Source organism: Camelus dromedarius, chromosome 27, assembly GCF_036321535.1.
Source record: "Camelus dromedarius isolate mCamDro1 chromosome 27, mCamDro1.pat, whole genome shotgun sequence".
Classification (NCBI taxonomy): Eukaryota; Metazoa; Chordata; class Mammalia; order Artiodactyla; family Camelidae; genus Camelus; species Camelus dromedarius.
The window spans coordinates 2,858,538-2,876,738 of NC_087462.1; the positions used below are offsets into that span (position 1 = coordinate 2,858,538).

Sequence of the window (18,201 nt, forward strand, 5' to 3'; positions counted from 1 at the left end):
ACTGGGCGGGGGCTGGGCTGGGGCAGGACCTGCCCAGGGATCCCAGGGAAATCCCGGCCTCTTAGGTCCCTGAAGGAGGTCAGGAAAGGCTGGCTGGAGTAAGGGAATGGAGGAGAGCCTTTCAGTGCCAGGTGGGGGTGGGTGGGGGGCAGCCGGGGCACCAGAGGGGGACCTGCTTAAGCAAAGGCCTGAAAGGGACAAAGGAAGGACTCTGGTGCCAGAGTGGCGAGGGGATGTGACCAGAGAGTGACACAAGTTCCAGGAGGCCCCTTAGGCTGCCTGGATGTTAGAACAATCTTGCTTGTATCTACCAAAAAATCTTGCAGCAATTTTGATAGGAATAGCACTAAACCTGTTTATCATAAGTTGGAGGAGACTTGACATCTTTATGTACTGTGTTGAGTCTTCCAATCCACAGACCTGGCCTTTCTTTTCTTTTCTTCGGGGGTGGGTAGGTAATTAGGTTTCTAATTATTTATTTTAATGGAGGTACTGGGGATTGAAGCCATGACCTCCTGCATGCCAAGCACACGCTCTACCACTGAGCTATACTCTCTCTTCCTTCGACCTTTTTAAAGGGCCCTTGTGATTGATTACATTGGACCCACCCAGATAATCTAGGGTAATCAATTTCTTTATTTTAAAATCAGCTGATTAGCAACTGTAATTCCATCTGCAACTTTAAATCCCTTTTGTCATGTAACTTAAATAGTCACAGGTCCTGGGGATTTGGATGTGCACATCTGTAGGGAACCATTATTTTACCTGCCACAGCCTGTTAAATATGGTGGGTAACAATGATTGAATCTGGTACACTGAACCAGACTTGCATCCCTGGAATAAACTCCACTTGGTCATGATGTGCAATTCTTTTTATATATTGCCGAATTCTATTTCCTAATATTTTGTTAAGGACTTTTGTGTGTGAATTAATGAAGGATGTTCTGTAGTTTACTTTGTACTCTCCTTATCTGGCTTAGTATCAGGCTAGTGCTGGCTTTATAAAATAAATCAGGAAGTGTTCCCTCCTCTTCAGTTTTCTGGAAGAGATTATGTGAAAGTAGTGTTAATTCTTTGAACCTCTGTAGAATTCTCTACCTAGGCGTGGAGACTTCTTTTTTATGATTTTTTTTGGGGGGGGGTCTAATTAGGTTTGTTTGTTTGTTTGTTTGTTTGTTTGTTTATTTTTAAGAGGAGGTACTGGGAATCGAACCCAGGATCTTGTGCATGTTAAGCATTCGCTCTACCACTTGAGCTATACCCACCTACCTCTTTTTTGTGATTTTTGAAATTACAAATTCAATTTATTGAATAGTTATAAGGCTGCCTGGACTTTATACACATAGCAAAGAATAGCCTTTGGAATCCACCCAAGAACTGTGTGACTCTGGGCAACCTCTTCATCTGCTGAACTGTCTAGTATTCTTGATTACAAGAACTGCCATATAGGGGTGCCATAAATGGTTAATAGTTAATAAAGTTACGGCAACTAGTTTTAATTTTATTTATCAAAGGCAATGGGGACTCACAGAAGGATTTAGAGCAGGGGAGGGAGATGGTCATAGCTGTATTTTATTTTATTATTTATTTATTTATTTTGCAGGGGAGGTAATTAGGTTTACTTACTTTTTTGATGGAGGTACTGGGGATTGAACCCAGAACCTTGTGCATGTTAGGCATGCATTCTACTACTTAGCTATACCCTCCCCCTGCATAGTTGTAGTCAAGATGGGAGAGGGGTGGGGTTGGGGGTGAATATGGAGGCCTAGAAGATGGCCAGGGTCCAAATGAGAGAGGCTGGAGGTCCAGCCCAGGGTTTTTGAAGACAAAATAGGCAGGGGTATGAGCGGCCATTTTGGGTTCTGCTGAGTCTGAGTGGCTGGGGGATACCCAGTTGGTGGCTAGACCTCAGGTAGGGGTGCAGTGGGGTGACTCCAAAAGGAGACTTGGACTGGACAAGAAGTGTGTTGACAAAAATTCAATTGACTATTAAATTAAGAAGAAAAGTAAGGGAATTTTATTTGAGCCAAATTAGGGATTATAACCCAGGAAGCATATTCTCAGAAAGCGCTAAGAACTGTTCTGCCTGTTAGAAGTTGAAGGCACAGTCACATGCATTTTCAAGACAAAGGATCCTGTGTACATCAAAGTGACATACTGATATTTCACGTAAAATTCACCAAAGACGCATTGTCCAGGTAAGCAAGTACAAAGGGGGCAGCAAGTCATAATGCCCCCTACAGAGTTGGGAAAGAACGCCATTCTTTTAGGTTGCCAGCATTAGAAGAAAGAAAAAAATAGATCTTTACTGTCAAGCAGGCATTCACATCTTTGAGGATCTCTGGTTAATGTGTAATGAAATGCAGTTGTACGCTGCACGTTAGGGAGGAAGGAGGCCCAAACAAACAGAATTTTGTTTATTTTTCCTTGTCGTGCCTTAAAATACAAACTTTATTTCATCGTAAGTAATAACAATCATTCACATTCCTCAGCTCCTACTATTTGTCAAGCCCTGTTCTTTAACAACTTGAAGCTGGAACTGTTATTCCCACGGGCAGACAGAGAGGTGGAGACACTTGGCCAAAGTCACAGAGCTGGTAAGTGGTGGAGCAGGATTTGGAGCTAGGTCCAGTCTGATTCCAGATCACCCTGGCTGGACACCCCGCCCCTACCCCCACCCCCAATGTCCTGTCCCCTCTTCCAGACTGTCTTCCGGATACACCCATCTGCAGCTGAGCCCAGTCAAAGGTGCCCTGCAGCTTGGAATCCCCACCCCAGGTTTTCAACCCTGCCCGGGAGTGGGAGTTCCAGCGCTGGGAGGTAACCCTGCGTATTGGGGTAAAGGTCCCGGAACAGTGACCAGAGACAAAAGAAAGGGCTTCAGCCCTCTGGCACACCTCTGTCCGGGCTCCGCCCATGAGCTCCGCGCCGCGGGGTTGGGGGACCGCGGTGGACCGTGAGGCACGTTCGTTCCCTGAGCTGATAGGCTGGCTGAGGACCAGAGCCTACAACTGATTGGATGCGTGAGGTCCAGATGCTCCTGCTGATTGGCCAACAGGAATAGCTGCTCTTTCCCGGTCGGAGGAAGTAGTAATTTAACACTGATTGGCTGGAAGCAATCCAGCCTCTACTGTCTATTGGCTGAAGATGAAATGGCCCTTCTCTAATTGGTTGGCGGGCTCCGCTCTGGTCCTATCAAGGAATCAGCCTAGGGGCACCCCGAGGGTGGAGCTAACCCTTTAGAGACTGCCACCTGGCTTCGGTGCTTTATATTCGCGGCGCGAGGTTGCTTCCCCGTTCTGTCCTGCAGCCCCATTGTGGTTAATTCTCCCGGGCGTCAGTTTCTCCCCTGGTCCCAGCAGCCGAAGCCTGTGAGTCTCTCAAGAGGGCTGGCCGCGGAACTCAATTTCCCCGCTCGTCGTAGTGGACTGGGCCCCCCAGTCCACAATCGAGTAGGCTATGTCCTCTGGTGGAGTCATTAGTTCTCTGAAAGTGGAAGTCTCCGGCCTCAGTTTCCCCAATTGCACCATGAGCTCTGGGTTACCACCCCCCTCCCATTTTAGGTGGCCTCGGGCCTCAGTTTTCCTAATGGTCCTGGAGGGCTGAAGGCTCAACTCCCTCTCCCGCGCGCGCAGGCAGAGTGCCTCGGTTTTCCCGTTTGCTCCAGAGGGCCGAGCCCCAACCCGCCCACCGGCGGTGACCAATGGCTGGGGCGCTCCCCGTTCGGGGCGGAGTTTCGTCACGTGCCGGGAAGAAAGAGCCGGAGGCGCACAGGGCTCGGGGCGCGGGGCGGAGCGGCCATGGCAGGTAAGTCGGGCTTGGCGGGGGGCCGGCGTGGCTCGGGGCGGGGTGGCTGGATCCGCTGAGGCCTCTCGGCCCCGCTGCAGCCTGTCGCTGCCCGCAGCTCCAGAGCCGCTGTCCCCAGCTGGGGGCGCAGGCGAGGATGCGCCCGATGAGGACGAGGATGAAGCGGAGGCCGAGGACTCCGAGCGGCCAGGGGCAGCAGGCGGCGCGCGCGGCGGCGGTGGAGGTGGCGGCGGCGGGGCCGGGACGGCTTGTTGCAGCGGGCCTGGGGGCGCGCTCACCAGGCGCGCGGTCACGCTGCGGGTGCTCCTTAAAGACGCGCTGCTGGAGCCCGGCGCCGGGGTGCTGTCAATCTACTATCTGGTGAGCGCCCCCCAGCCCCATCCCATCCCAGCTGGGGCGAAAAGGGGAAACTGGAGTCCAGGGTGTTCCATTGCCGCAGGCGGAGCAACGGTGTGGGGAGGGGAAACTGAGGCATGGACCATCCAGATCTAGCACGAGCCCTTCTGGGCGGGAGAACATTGTTCATCAAACACCCCATTCCACAAATGAGAAACTGAGGCTCACAGAGGACACTACTGCCTTCCTGGCTGTGTGACCTCTTTCTCCCTCTGTACTAGGTTCCCCATCTGCAAAATGAGATTTTCTTTTCCCCCGCTGGGTTGTATGAGGATTCATTGAATAAAGTGCTCAGCAGCATGCCTGCTGCACAGTAAGTGCTTTACAGGTGTTTGCTATTATTACTATTACTGTTACCATGCTCTTTGTGAGTGGGAGCAATTTATAAATTGAGCACCTGCTGTGTGCCAGGCTGTGGTGGCTGTTAGGGACACAGCAGATATCAAGACAGACCTTTGGGGCTCACAGTCCAGTGAAGGGAGGAGGGACATACCCATAACTGGACAATTTCAATCTGGGCTGATCAGGACTGTGATCACGGACATACAGGCACTGGGAGGCTGGAAGGCTTCCTGGAAGGGGTGCTGTAGTGGGAAGTGGGTGCCAAGCCCCAGGGAGCACCATGGGGTCAAGGAAGTCTTCCTGGAGGAGGGGTCTTGATGGGTACCAGATCCTGGGCTCATCCAACCCACTGTCACTGCAGGGGAAAAAGTTCTTGGGAGACCTGCAGCCAGATGGGAGGATCGTGTGGCAGGAAACGGGCCAGGTGTTCAACTCACCCAGTGCCTGGGCCACCCATTGCAAGAAGCTGGTGAACCCAGCCAAGAAGTCTGGCTGTGGCTGGGCCTCTGTCAAGTATAAGGGCCAGAAACTGGACAAGTACAAGGCGGCCTGGCTCCGGCGAAACCAGCTCCATGTGCCTGCAGCTGCCACCGATGAGGTGCGTCCTTCAGCCTCCATCAGCAAGCCCTCCCTGACTCACTGTCGGACAAGGAGTGCGCAGAGAGAGGTTGTTGGAGCTGGGGACTTGAGGGATGAACTGGAGTTTGTCAGAGAAAGATGAAGGGAAGAGCTTTCCAGAGGAGGGAATGGCATATGCAAAGCCATGTAGGCCTGAAGCAACACATGCTGCTTAGGGAACCATTATTAGCTGATGCAGCTGGAGGTTCAGATGCCTTGGCAGCTGAGGGGGCTGGAGACGTTGGCAGGGATCAGATCTGGGAGGGTCTTGAATGCCATGGTAGAAACAGATATTCCTTAAATGTTCACCAGCTGGGTGAACTTGGCCAAGGAACCTCTCTGGGTTCCTAGTCTTAGTCATATGTAAAACAGAGATTATAATGGTACCCATGTGTATCAGAGATCTCTCCCTCCCTCTCCCTCCCTCTCCCTCCCTCTCCCTCCCTCTCCCTCCCCCCTCCCCTCTGCCCCCCTCTCCCTCCCCCTCTCCCTCTCTCTGTCCATCCATCTGTGGATCTATATCTGGCTCCTAAGTCTGATATCTGTAGGACCACTGGCAGGCTGGAAACTTAGGCAGGAGTTAATGCTGCAGTCTTTAAAAGGCAGAATTCCTTATTTTCCAGGAAACCTCAGTTTTTGCTTATAAGGCCTTTCAACTGATTGGATGAGGCTCACCGACATTATCAAGGATAAACTTTATTGAAAGTCAACTCATTGTAATGTGAACCACATCTACCCAATGCCTTCACAGCAACACCTGGACTAGTGTTTGATTAAATAACTGGGTACTAGAGCCTAGCCAAGTCGACTCATAAAACCAACTTTTGCACCATGCCATAGGGCTATTAATTCAGCAAGTATTTAGTCAATGCCAATAGGGTGCTAGGCCCTCTTTTAGGTGATAACGATAAAGAAGTGAGCAAAATGAGAAAAAAATCCCTGCTTTCATGAAGAGTGAGACAAACAAAATAAGTAAAACCCTCTTATAGTATGTTGGAAGAAGGGAGCAGGAGCAGGGGATGGGAGTGGTGAGAGGAATAAGGTGGTCAAGGAAGGCCTCACTGAGAAGGTGACATTTGATCAGAGTATTGAAGGAGGAGAGAAAGGGAGCCATGAGGATTTCTGGAAAACAGTACATGCAAAGGCCCTGAGGCTGGCATGTGTCTGACATACTGAAGGCATAGTGAGGAGGCCAGTGTGGCTGGAACAGAGTGAGCAAGGGGAAGAGTGGTAGGAGGTGAGGACAGGGAGGGGACGGGGCAGATTGGGCAGGGCCCTGGGGGCCTTGGGAAGGACTTAGGCTTCTACCCTGAGGGAAGTGGGAGCCCTAGAGGACTGTGGGTAGAGAAGGAACAGGACTGGACTCAGGTGCTCACAAGCGCCTTCTGGTGGCTGTTGTAGGGAGGACAGACTTTAGAGGGGTGGCGAGAGCAGGAGCCAGGGAATCAGGGTGCAGGTGACTGCGCCGGTCCAGGTGGGTGATGATGGGGTCGACCAGATCAGCCACTGAGTGGGGAGGAAGTGGGTAGCTTCTGGTTAATTCTGAAAGTGGATCTGACCGGACTTGCTGATGGGTATGAAGTTGGCATTAGGAGATGTTTTGTTCTGAGCAATTGGGTAGATGGGGTTGCCCACATCAGAGATTTAGTTATTCGGATAAAGCAGGTTTGAGGGGATGGTCGGGTGCAGGGTGGCCATGTTGAGTGTGAGACCCCCGTGAGACCCCTGCCTGGAGATGTCAAGGGGTAGCTGGACCCCAAGTCAGGAGCTCAGGGGAGGCCCAAGGCTGGAGTCAGGACTGTGGGCAGTTGTCTTGGGGGTAGATGGCGTTTGAACCCCAAGAGACAAGGCCACCTGGGAAGGGTGTGGGTTGGGGAGGAAAGAGGCCCCAGGACCCAGCCCTGGGCCAATGAAGGAGAGTGGGGAGGAAAGCCAGGTGAGTGCAGGGGTCCCTGAGGAGTTCCCAGGAGGAGGGGGACTAGTCGGGTCAGATGCTGCTGAGAGGAGGTGGGGGACAGAGACTGAGATGTAGCCATTGGGTTTGGACACTGAGAGGTCATCCCAGCAAGGGCAGTTTAGGAGAGAGCAAGAGGAGATGTTACTGAGAGAATCTGGTAAAGTAATCCACGCAAAGCTCTTGCTTGCTGGATGAATGGAGCAACGGCATATATTAAATGCTTTGCACACTCATTCGGCCACCCCTTAGGCCACCCCTGTGGGGCTGGAGGTCATTGTGCCCTGTTACAGATGAGAATAGAGCCCAAAGTCAGTTTGTATAGCAGAGGCAGGATTCCAACCTGCGAGACTGCCTCAGAGCCTAGACCGCCTCTGCTCACTCGCTCCCTCTGGTGGGCACCTCGGGCAACGGCAGGGACCTAAGGCTCAGGCAAAGCAAAGGTTCCGGTGGAACGTGAGGGGACGATCGGGAGCATCCAGCTGAAAGTCTGGTCACTGTCCCCCTAACCCCAACCCCGCCAGAGCCCGGCCAGCGAAGGGGAGGAGGAGGAGCTGCTGGAGGAAGAGGAGGAAGAGGTTCTGACAGGAGTCTCAGCAGAGGACAAGAGTCGGAGACCACAGGCGAAGGGCCTCTCTGAGCCTGTCCACCGGGGTGAGATGTGTGGGAAACGGAGGACGCAGGGCGCGAGGGGGACAGAACTTAGGGGGCTGGGGGCAAATCTGGCTTTTCTTTTCCTTACAGCCCCCAAGAAACCTGGCTGACTCCTGGCCCCGCAGCCCTAATTTCACACTCTGCCTTACTTCTTAAGCTTGAATGCTAAATTTCTTGGTCCCACTGCCCTATTTCTTTATCTGGGGCCCAATTTCTTCATCATGCTTACTGATTTCCTTGCCCCCCTGTAGGTTTCTTTGCTCTGTTGCCTGATTTCTGCCCCTGCTGCCTGATCATCACCTCATTTCCTGAGTCTTTCATTTGATCTTTAAATCTCTTCTGCCCAGTTTGTTAACTTGCCTCCTGATTTCCCAGTCCAGCTGCCTGATTTTTAAGGCTGCCCCTGGAGTTTTTTCTTTCTTGGGCTGCCTGGTCTTCGTTTTCCAGTTCCTGGCTAGGGAGACACTGACACTGTCTTTTTTCTTACCTGTGCCCCCCACCCTCCTCTCGATCCCGCAGAGGCCACGCCCCCAGGGAAACGGGTGGAAAACAAGACACGTGTGCCAGTGCGCTACTGCATGCTGGGAAGTCGGGACTCTGCCAGGTCAGATGCACCCCATGCCCACCCCCCTACCCCATCCCCATCTTGTGAGCTCTTGCGGGTGTGGGGGGGGCACAAGAGCAGGGGTAGGGTGGAGATAAGACCTCAGACCTCACAGCTGGCCTTGCGGGGCTGGGGAGCCAGTCTGGGAATGAGGGAAGGGCCTGGGTGTTCCTGAGGCTGTGGGACCCTCCTGGCTCCTGTAGGAACCCTCACACCCTTGTGGAAGTAACATCCTTCGCAGCTATCAACAAGTTCCAGCCATTCAATGTGGCCATCTCCAGCAACGTGCTGCTCCTGCTGGTGCGTTCCCAGCTCCCACCTTGTCCCTTCTGAGCCAGGGCTCCCAGACCTGGGCAGGGCGGTGGGGTCCTCAGGGAGAGTGTCCCTGGAAGGTCAGCTCCACAAGGGCAGGGATCTTGTCTGCTCTGTTCACTACCAGTAAACAGTAGCACTCAATGTTTAAACAAAGGAGGAGGGGGGTGGGCTGACTCCCACACAATGCAAGGGCCCTGGCCCCCAGTTGGCATTGGGGCCAGGCAAAGCCTGAGTGGGTCTTCCGATGTCCCTCCCCTCCCCAGGACTTCCACAGCCACCTGACTCGCAGCCAGGTCGTGGGGTACCTGGGGGGCCGCTGGGACATCAACAGTCAGAGTGGGTATTTGGGCCCCATGGGCAAGGGGGTGTTTGGGGCTGGGATCGATGTCCACGCCTTCTCCCACCTCCGCGCAGTGCTCACGGTGCTGAGAGCCTTCCCCTGTCGGAGTCGGCTGGGGGACGCCGATACGGCAGCCACCATCGAAGAGGAGGTGAGGGAGCGCACGGTGACAGGGCGTTCTGTGGAGGGCTGGTGGGGACACAGCTGTTGGCTACCACGTACCCGCGGCTAGCGCAGTGTCACCACTCAGCAAGGATGCAAATGAGAGTGAGTGAGTGCCGTGTGTGAGCGCCAGTCCCCGCACCTGTGACCCCCATGGTCCTACTTCCTCTGCGCCAGTGCGGGCCTCTTGTTTTCTGAGCCTCGGTTTCCACACCTGCCTGGCACCTGGTAAAGGCCCGATAAATATTAGCTGACGTTCTTAATATTTTCATAATGGTGCTTACTAGGCACCTGGCACTGTGCTAAGCGCTCTAGACCCACCTTCTGTGTCCCCGCAGAAGGCAGGCGGGGACTGGAGAACAGTTGTTTATTCAGCGCGCACGTTTCTCCTCCCACCTCTTCTTTTCACTTGCCTCTACTCGCTCTGCACCCAGGAATGCCTGCCCTATCTCTTCATTTAACTGCTGAGTGCCTACTGTGTGCCAGGCACTGCTCCTTGCGCTGGGGATACAGCAGTGAGCAAAATAACCTTTTGCCTTTGATTTATGATAGGTGCATCTTTTTTTTTTTTTTCTTTCCAATGTATTTGTTGGACTCGTGAAGGTGGGCAGGATCTGTCTCTGTCACTGCTGTGTCCTCAGGCCTGGTACCCAGCAGGCGCTCATTAAATGTTGGCCACACGTGGGGCTGGATGGGTGCCAGGCACGCTGGCTGCGGGAGTGGTGTGAGTGCCCTAGGGCTGGTAGAGCCTCGGTCCCGAGCTGGCCCTAGCCGCGTCTCTGCCCCTAGATCTACCAGAGCCTGCTTCTGCGGGGCCTGTCCCTGGTGGGCTGGTACCACAGCCACCCGCACAGCCCGGCGCTGCCGTCGCTGCAGGACATCGACGCACAGATGGACTACCAGCTGCGGCTGCAGGGCTCCAGCAACGGCTTTCAGCCCTGCCTCGCCCTGCTCTGCTGTGAGTCCCATGAAAGGCGCGGGCGTGGGGCCCTGCCGACCACCAAACCCCGCCAGGCTCAGCCCCTTCTTTCTCCTCCCCTCAGCCCCTTACTACTCTGGCAACCCGGGGCCAGAGTCCAAGATCTCGCCCTTCTGGGTGATGCCGCCCCCTGAGGTAGGCGGGGCTGCTGGGGGAGGCCGGGCCGGGCGGCGTGGGCGGGGCCAGGAGGCTCGTGGGCAGCACACAGCCTAGAGTCTGGTTCCGGACTCATTTGCGGAGCTGGGGTCTCAGTTTCTCTCCAAACATAATCGCGGAGGTTCCTGCGAGGGCCTGGGTGTGAAGGGTGTTGGAAAGGTGGGGGCTGCACCCGTAGCATGCTGCTTTTGCTACCAAGATCGTCTCCTTCCTAAGCCTTGTTTGGTTTCATTCCCTAAGTCCGTATTGGGATCAGAGATAAGCTTTGGGGGAGGCGGGAGAGAGTATAGCTCAGTGGTTGAGTTCAATCCCCATTAAAACCAACCAACCAACCAACCCAATTACCCGCCCTCCCCCCAGAAAAGCAGCTTTGTCAAGGAATTGCTGAGCCACGGCTACTCCTGCGTGTGTGGTGGTGGGGAATGCCACCCAGCTTCTCTAGCCGCACTGCCAGGTTCCCCGAAGGGCCATAAGGCTCTGAATCTGATCCTAGTGCAGACCCAGGCCTGAAGTATCCATTCTCTGATTCCTAGCCTAGCGCACTTCCCAATGTCCACTGCTGTCTTGGGGTGGGGGTTGGGGGTGGTTAGCGCTGACTGGCTCGTGTCCCTGCCAGCAAAGACCCAGTGACTATGGCATCCCCATGGACGTGGAAATGGCCTACGTCCAGGACAGCTTCCTGACTAATGACGTCCTTCATGAGATGGTGAGCTCACTCCTGGGCGGAGTGGGTGGGGGCCCCGGGAGGAGCAGATGGGGGCTGAGGGTGCCCAGCTGGACAGACCCCGGCTCGTATGACTCAGGAATCTGTGGCTGGATGCGCCACATCGGGACCCAGGGCAGGCTCCTCTTCCACTGCTGAAAATCAAGGGCTCTAAGAGTAGGTCCCAGACCCTTGCCCGAGCCCCTCCCACCTCCCCCTCCCACGCCTTCCTGGCTGTTCTGGAGCATGCCAGCAATGCTCACGCCTTGGCTCTCTGCACCTGCCACTGATTCTCCATGAGGGGACACGTGAACCTCAGGTGTTACCTGGGTGAAGGTTTTTAATTCCTGCTGTTAAACAGGCATTTAAACAGATTGAGCTAGTTGGTCACACCTGTGATTTCAGGGATTTTACTCTCGGGATGAGGTTAAACCAGGGAGTGGTGTCAGGGCTGTGTGGGTGTAAAGAATCACATTCAGTGGGCCGCCTTCCCCTGGCAGGGTTCAGTCTCCTCCGGGGGCCCTCCTACCAAGCTCCGTTATTTCTCCTTGGTGGGGGTGGTGCTGCTTGGCGGTTTACCTCCGGGCAATGCCTAGAGGCCACGGAGGGGCAGAGCAGTGCCTGTCCCACTTGCTGCTGCCCCCTGGCGCCGGGCCTGGGCAGGGCGGGAGCCCGGGCTCTCATCTGCGCCCACCCCGACCCACAGATGCTGCTGGTGGAGTTCTACAAGAGCGCCCCTGACCTTGTCAGGTTCCAGGAGCCCTGGAACCAGGAGCACACCTACCTCGACAAGCTGAAGGTGAGACTCATGCAAACCCCTCCCTGAAAAGATGATCTTGGGGAGCCCCCAAGTCTATATCCATGGGCAGTATGAGAAATAGTGACTTCTTAAGTGGTCCTGTGCAAAAATACTTTAGAAATGAACAGAGAGTCGTGTTTTATCACACATGGGCGGTGACAGCAGTAGAGGTCACCATCCAAATGCAGATGAAAAGGTAAAAGCCCCACATACCCCGTGGCCTGGGGACATCCCACCTGGAGAAGCTGTGCTGGGCCCCCCTTCTCCCCGGGCCACACGCTGGGGTGCAGAAGGCAGTCTGATCCAATCCCGAGCCTTACGCACCAGCAGAGCTGAACTGAGCAGAGCGGCTGGTGCAGGAGCAAGCTTGCCTGGCTCACCGGCCCTACGGCTGGTCGGTGGGATATGTCAAGAGGGCTTGGCAGCCTCTTCAGTGCGTCTCCTTATCTCCTGCCTGAGAGTCATTCTCAGAAGATACTCCCCACTCCCCTTTACAGAAAAACAGAATTTCACACGCTTGCTTGTTTTGTTAGACTTGACAGCGACCAGGGCTTAAAGCTGCCACTGGTCACCTCCCACCCTGGCACTGGGTGGGAGGGGTGGGGGTGGCCCTGGCATGCAAGGGGGCAGTAAGGAGGATTTGGATTGTGTGGAAGAACCCCTACCTCCCAAACAATGACATCCGGGGCCTTCGAGATGAAATGTGCCTAAGAGGAAGGCACGGCTTTAGGGATACAGCCGAGAACCCCTCTGCCAGGCTGCAGCGCAGGGCCTCCAGGGCAGAAGCGCCCGCGCCACCCTGAGGCAGGCCTGCCTGTTTCAGATCTCCCTGGCCAGCAGGATGCCCAAGGACCAGGGCCTGTGCCACGTGCTGGAGCAGGTTTACAGCGTCCTCAAGCAGGGGAGCTGAGGGCGCCAGCCTCCAAGGACCGGGGCGGCCCAGGGCGAGGGGAACGGGCCCCGGGCTCTGCCTGCGGCTGTGCCGCCCTGTCCCTGCATGCCTGAGCTGCCTGGCAGCAGGGGCTCGCGTAATAAAGGAGAGAAACAAGCAGCCCAGGTGCGTGCGTCACAGGTGCAGGAGGGACGTCACTCGGGCAGCCACGGCCAGCGGGGTGGGGGGCTCTCCCCGCCCGCACCAGTGACTGGCAACGACGGCCGTCCCTCCCAGGCCTGTATGGGCGCCTCGTGCCCTCGTTGGAGACCCTCGGGAGGGCCCGCCCTGCACCACAACCAGGCAAAAGGCTGTAGAAAGAGACATTTAATACTTTTTAAAAAAAATCAGGATTACATTTTGATCTGCCCTAGGCTGTGATGTCTGTTCCTCCTCCAAGTACTGGCGACCAGGGGGCCTTGGAGAGAAGCGGGGAGGGCCTGGTGATGTTGGGGACTTTACCGAGTCACCGGAGGAGGGGAATGTGAACTAGGGTCCCCTGTTTAGCCAACTTTTAGATGAGGCAAGAGGGGAAGTGAGTGCAGGGCTGGGGCCCTGCTGGTCTGGGCAGCTGCCTACCTTGGTCTGGAGGAGACAGTCTGGGCCACTGTCCAAAGGGTATGGTGGCCGGCTTCAGACAGGGAAGGGCCCGTGACCCCCAACCAAGGGGGCCCCAGTAGCCAGGGGTCTGCGAACATTCACTTATCAAAGTCTTTGTGCTTGACCTTCCGCAGAGTGGAGTCTGGACTGCCGTGGTCCCATGTGTGGCGTGTGTGTGTGTGTGTGCTGGTGGTGGCAGCTTGTGCCAGAGAGACACACTCCATGTGCTTGGCTGGGGGTGGTGCAGCGGGCATGGGTGTGGGGCTCACTGCCCTGCAGGAGGGAAGCATGGCCACCCAGGTGGTGCGGGGGAGAAGGCCTGTCTTTAGGGGACTCGGCACCTGAGGACCCCAGGCTCATCTCTCCCCAAGCCCCCAGCTGGAGGGAAGAGGTGAGGCCCTCCCAGGGAGGTGGCATCTGCAGGTATGCAGGGCTTGGGGAGCCCCGGAGGGAGCTGTGAAGGAGTGTCCTGGGGGAATTTAAGAGAAGGGTGGTGAGTCTCTTAGCCGCGACCCAGACCACTCAGACCACCCCGTTACACAGATGTTCAATCCTATCCTGTTGAGGGCAGGTCTCCCAGCAAAGTGGCAGGAGGGAGGTGGGAGAGGATAGGGCGTGGGGGTGTGTGTGTTTGCACGCGCGCATGCACACAAGTGTTGAAGGGGCCCACCTGCAGTTACCAGTCCCTAGAGGGGGCGGGAGGAAGTTAGTGTTTCTAAGAGCACCTTAGTGTGAGCCCTTAGTGGGCTGGGCTGGCGGGGCAGAACTGGTGAGCAGCAGGAAGGAGGAACACTGCCCAGCCCTCAAGAGGGCCACATGGAGTGGGGAAGGGAGCCCCCCACCACTGGGGGTGGCGCTAGTGTAAACGGGACCCCTGCTGTCCCTCTGGGCTCTGCCTCCTCCCCTCGGCCCCAGGAGCTGGCCGCCCGCAGGCTGTGAGCACTGCCCTCGCTGCGGGGCCGGTGGCATGCAGAGGTCTGGACGGAGGGGCAGGCGGGCGGGCCGACGCGTGGCTCAGGCGTGGTCACTGGGGCAGCGGCACCAGCACCTGCACGTAGCTGAGGGGGAAGAAGCCGGACTGGCCGTGCAGCATGCCCTCGTACCAGTTCTCGTCGATCTGGTTGGTCAGCGTGATGATGTCGCCCTCGTGGAAGCCCAGCTCCCCATCGTTCTCAGGCTCAAAGTCATACAGGGCCTTGCAACTGGGCTGGTCCAGGGGCGCTGGGGGTAGGGCAGGGGTAAGGTCTGGCTGTCACCTGCCCCTGCGGGTGTGCAGGGTGACACCACTTCCCCTCCTGCCCGGCCCCGGTCCGGCCAACTCACTGCTTCTCAGTTTCCCCCAAAGGAGACCCACTCCCTCCTCTCTGGCTCCCCTCGGCTGTCAGAAGGAGTAAGTGACAAGCAGGGGTTAAAGGGCTCTGTGAGTGGTCACCAAGATGCTCCTGAGAAGAGCTGGGGACGCCTGATAGCATCAGGATGACAGGGTGACCAGAACTGCATGGTCCTCAGGGTGCCATTCAGAGCAGAGGGAGGCCCAGGCCCCAGCTCCACTCCTACTGGAGACGGGGAGCAGAAAGACCCTTCCAGAGCAGATGAGAAGGCGGCATTAAACTGGGAGCAGGGCCTGTGCCTGCGGGGGACACTCACGCATGCTCCTGCTGCTGGGGGTCCGGACGGGCTTGTTGGAAGATCGGAAAGATGATGAATCTGCTTGCAGACAAAGCACAGAGGTGGGCTGAGAACACAGGGTGGGGCCTGGTGCCCACCCCTGGAGGTCCCTCTAGAAGAGAACTCGCCCTGTGGTCTGGATGGATGGCAGGTGCCCCTGAAGGGGCCTAGGACACAGCAAACCCCTCCCAATTGTTACCTGAGATTTTGGGAGCCACAGTGCAAGGGAAGCCCCCGTTGGACTGCTCGGGCTCCCCGAGGTCCAAGGGCTCCCGCGGCCTGGGTTTGTACTCCCGCTTGGGGCGTGAAGAGGCTTCCCTCATCCTGCGTGTGGAAGGAAGCAGGTGAGCAGTCCTGAGCCCCCATGTGTCAGGGTCAGGGAACCCCCAGCTGTTAGTGCTGCCACCCCAGGACCCAGGGAAGCATGCAGGAATTAGGGGGACACCAGGGGGATCCTGGGGGGACCCCAGCCATTTCTCCGAGAATGCCAAATGGTTGGGTTCTACTAAATCCTGAAGTGCCCTTGGTGGTGGCAGCCGGGGAACTGGTGCCCAACAGACACCCACCCCGCAACTGGGAATCCACTACCAACCAGAGCTTCCCTGTTCAGACCCTGAGTGCTGCCTGACTCCCAGAGAGCCCTCGGAGAGAGGACCCCCAGGCACCAGTCCTAGACAAACCCTCCCTCAGGACACCTCAAGCCTCTCCTCTAGGGACCATGAGGATGTGGTCTTGCTCCCTCCTGGGACCCCAACCCCTACTTGTGCAGCCCGGCGGCCCTTTCTGGAAAGGGGGCAACCACACTGCCCTGGACTGAGCTCACAGCAGGGCTGGGCTGTCTGGGGGCAGGGACATCTCACAGGCTCTGAAGGGCCGGCCCAGGCAGCCACACACCCAGCCTCCTGGCCAGCAGAGAAGGCTGGAGCTCCCATGGGGAAGGCCCAGGTAGGGGGTGGGGGTGGGGCTCACCTCCGCTTGAGTTTGTCAGCCAGCTCGTCCAGGATCTGCACAGCCTGCCGGTGGTAGTCCAGCTGGGCATCCACCAGGGCAGAGAGCTGACTCACCTGCTCGATCTGTAAAGGACCAGCCAGGGCTGCAGAGCTGCCCTCCTGACACCTATCTCTAGGCCACCCCCGTAGGAAGCCTTCCTAGACTGTTTCAGACACAGAGGCCCAGCCCCCTCCTGTCCACATGACCCTTGAGCTGAGGCTGGAGGAGGGTAAGAAGCCAGAGAAGACCCCGAAACCTCAGTGGGCTGGTCACTGCCCTACTCTGGCCCTCCTGTCTCCCCCTCCTTTCCTTCCTGCCCATCGGCCCCGGGAGGCTGGCACCACAGCTGGGCTCCGTGTTTCAGGGGCTCCCTGGGGTGGTGGGTGCAGGCAGGGAGGCTGTGCACGTACGTCGGTCTCCAGGAGGTTGTGCATGCTGGTCTCAGCCACCTCCTTGGACTCCTCGAACTTCTCCATGGCCTGACGCAGCTCCTCGTCGGGGATCTTGCCCTGCCGCTTCTTCTTGTAGTCGAAGTCCAAGCGGCGGCCCTCCAGCTTCTTCAGGTGGTGCTGGGGGGCAGGGACGAGTGTCACACCACATGCCTGGTGCCTCCTGGAAGGCCGCCCTGATGCCCCACAGCCCTTTCCACTGGGAAACCTGGCCCAGGCTGGGCTGTACTGGGGGAGGGGGGGGCGTGAACGTGGCCAGGAGCAGCCCGGGGTACCTGGATCTCCTTCAGGTCCTTGTCACACAGGTTCTGGAGGGGGTCAATGAAGTTCTGCTTGACCTCTATGTCCAGGGAGTCCTTCACCTCAGCCAGGCGCTTCATGGACTCCCCAGCATCCAGCAGGGCATCGCCTGGAGAGAGGAGGGGTCGGGGAGGAAGCTGTCAGAGGCCTTGGCCTATGGGGCCGAGACACACCCCATAGCCAAGGTCCTGAATGCTAGAACTAAGAACAAAAAAGGGACCCTGAGGTGTGACCCAGGCCCACAGCAGCCGGGTGCTCACTCCTGCTGGTGGTACAGATACTCCGGCCCCCCTCTCTCCGCCCCTGCCCCTCCCTCGGCCTCACCGAAGTTGGACTCGCCGCCCAGCTCCTTCCCGTGGCGGATCATGCACTCGCCCAGCAAGCCCTCCGACTGCGGGTAGCCGGGGTTCTTCACCTGCCCGCGGATCTTAGACACCGTGTTGAGCATCGTCAGCTTGGCCCGAGAGGCTGGAATGGGATGGGCCGGGCGGGCGTGAGGGTGGTTTCTAGAGGAGTCGCCAGGCCTGCCCTCAGCCAGCACCGCAGGCTGACCCCCTTTGCCCACGCGCCCGTTTATCTCTAAAGCACTGCCTTGACCCAAGGAACCAGAATGTGGGAAGGGCCTCCCAAGCAGACTCGCCTCCTCTGCTCTTGTCCTCATGAAGGAGCATGAGCAGTGAGCAGGGGAGGGGGCCAGCTCCCCGACACCCCCCGGGCCCCTTGCTCCGGAGCACGGCTCTGACTGAGGAGCTCCCCTCCAGGCTCTGGGGAAGCCGTGCTTGCACCTCTGCCAGCTCCAGCCTGTCCCAGCACAGGCTTTGGGTGGACACAGCTGCTGCTGCCGCGTGTCCTGAATCTGTTGGCTTTCACTACAGGGACCAGCATGTGGATTTTCCTCCTCCTCAGCCTAGGAGACCCCCACCTCGTGCTCCAAAGGCGGGCATGTGGCTGGGGCCTGGCATGCTGGGGATAGGCACCCAATACAAACTGGTACAATGAGTAGGTAGGGGTGAGAAAGATCTCTTTTCTGCTGGGATTGTTAGCTGTAAGGGTGATTTAAGGCTAGGACTGCCATGAGGAATGAGAGCTGACACATAACACAGAAAGGAAATGCATGACCCAGAGAACAGCTTTTGGATGCCTGGATCCAGCCATGCCTGAACTTCCCTACCCCTGGGCATTTCAGTTCTGTGGGCCTACACATTCCTTCTTCCTGCTCTGGTAACTGGAAGATTCCTGACAGCAAAGACCTAAGGAGTTGCGGGCAGACCCCTTGCAGCTAGCGGGCACCCCTACCTGGGTTGGGCTGCAGGTACTCGATGGTTCTGGCCAACACTTCTGTCACAGCCTTGCTGGTAACATCCACCTTCTGTAAAGAGAGGCCATGTGTGGGGTTTCAAAATCACCACAAGCCCCCGGACAGCCCTTGCCCTG

General features: G+C 56.9%; 2 protein-coding genes across 5 annotated transcripts in view; one reads left to right on the plus strand and one right to left on the minus strand.

Moving 5' to 3' along the window:
* The first annotated feature begins 3,708 nt into the window (after positions 1-3,708).
* On the plus strand, positions 3,709-13,122 carry MPND (MPN domain containing). 3 transcript variants are annotated; one of them, XM_064479761.1, is made up of 13 exons: positions 3,709-3,807; positions 3,905-4,167; positions 4,907-5,212; positions 7,642-7,771; positions 8,291-8,375; positions 8,579-8,675; positions 8,954-9,026; positions 9,105-9,181; positions 9,982-10,150; positions 10,236-10,306; positions 10,944-11,033; positions 11,737-11,829; positions 12,653-13,122. In XM_064479761.1, the coding sequence occupies exons 1-13, from the start codon at positions 3,801-3,803 to the stop codon at positions 12,737-12,739; spliced, it is 1,548 nt and encodes a 515-aa protein (XP_064335831.1). In that variant the 5' UTR covers positions 3,709-3,800; the 3' UTR covers positions 12,740-13,122. The 3 variants fall into 3 exon arrangements, with proteins under 3 accessions (XP_064335831.1, XP_031292841.1, XP_064335832.1); XM_031436981.2 differs by having other exon boundaries at positions 3,710-3,807; positions 4,907-5,143; XM_064479762.1 differs by lacking the exon at positions 4,907-5,212 and having other exon boundaries at positions 3,710-3,807.
* The window catches only part of SH3GL1 (SH3 domain containing GRB2 like 1, endophilin A2), a 30,098-nt gene continuing 24,969 nt past the window's right edge, over positions 13,073-18,201 (minus strand). For both annotated transcript variants that reach the window (XM_031436985.2, XM_064479763.1), the window contains exons 3-10: positions 18,064-18,136; positions 17,092-17,235; positions 16,743-16,876; positions 16,429-16,587; positions 15,998-16,101; positions 15,228-15,352; positions 15,008-15,067; positions 13,073-14,581 (exon numbers count right to left, since the gene is read on the minus strand). In XM_031436985.2, the coding sequence (XP_031292845.1) occupies positions 14,385-14,581; positions 15,008-15,067; positions 15,228-15,352; positions 15,998-16,101; positions 16,429-16,587; positions 16,743-16,876; positions 17,092-17,235; positions 18,064-18,136 (996 nt within the window). In that variant the 3' untranslated portion in view covers positions 13,073-14,384. The remainder of the gene's footprint in view (positions 14,582-15,007; positions 15,068-15,227; positions 15,353-15,997; positions 16,102-16,428; positions 16,588-16,742; positions 16,877-17,091; positions 17,236-18,063; positions 18,137-18,201) is intronic.

What these genes read in the sequence shown, in the direction of transcription:
- MPND (XM_064479761.1), top strand. An exon ending in GGAAGTCGGGACTCTGCCAG is followed by an intron (nt 8,376 to 8,578) that starts GTCAGATGCACC and finishes TGGCTCCTGTAG; the next exon opens with GAACCCTCACACCCTTGTGG. An exon ending in CAGCCACCATCGAAGAGGAG is followed by an intron (nt 9,182 to 9,981) that starts GTGAGGGAGCGC and finishes CTCTGCCCCTAG; the next exon opens with ATCTACCAGAGCCTGCTTCT.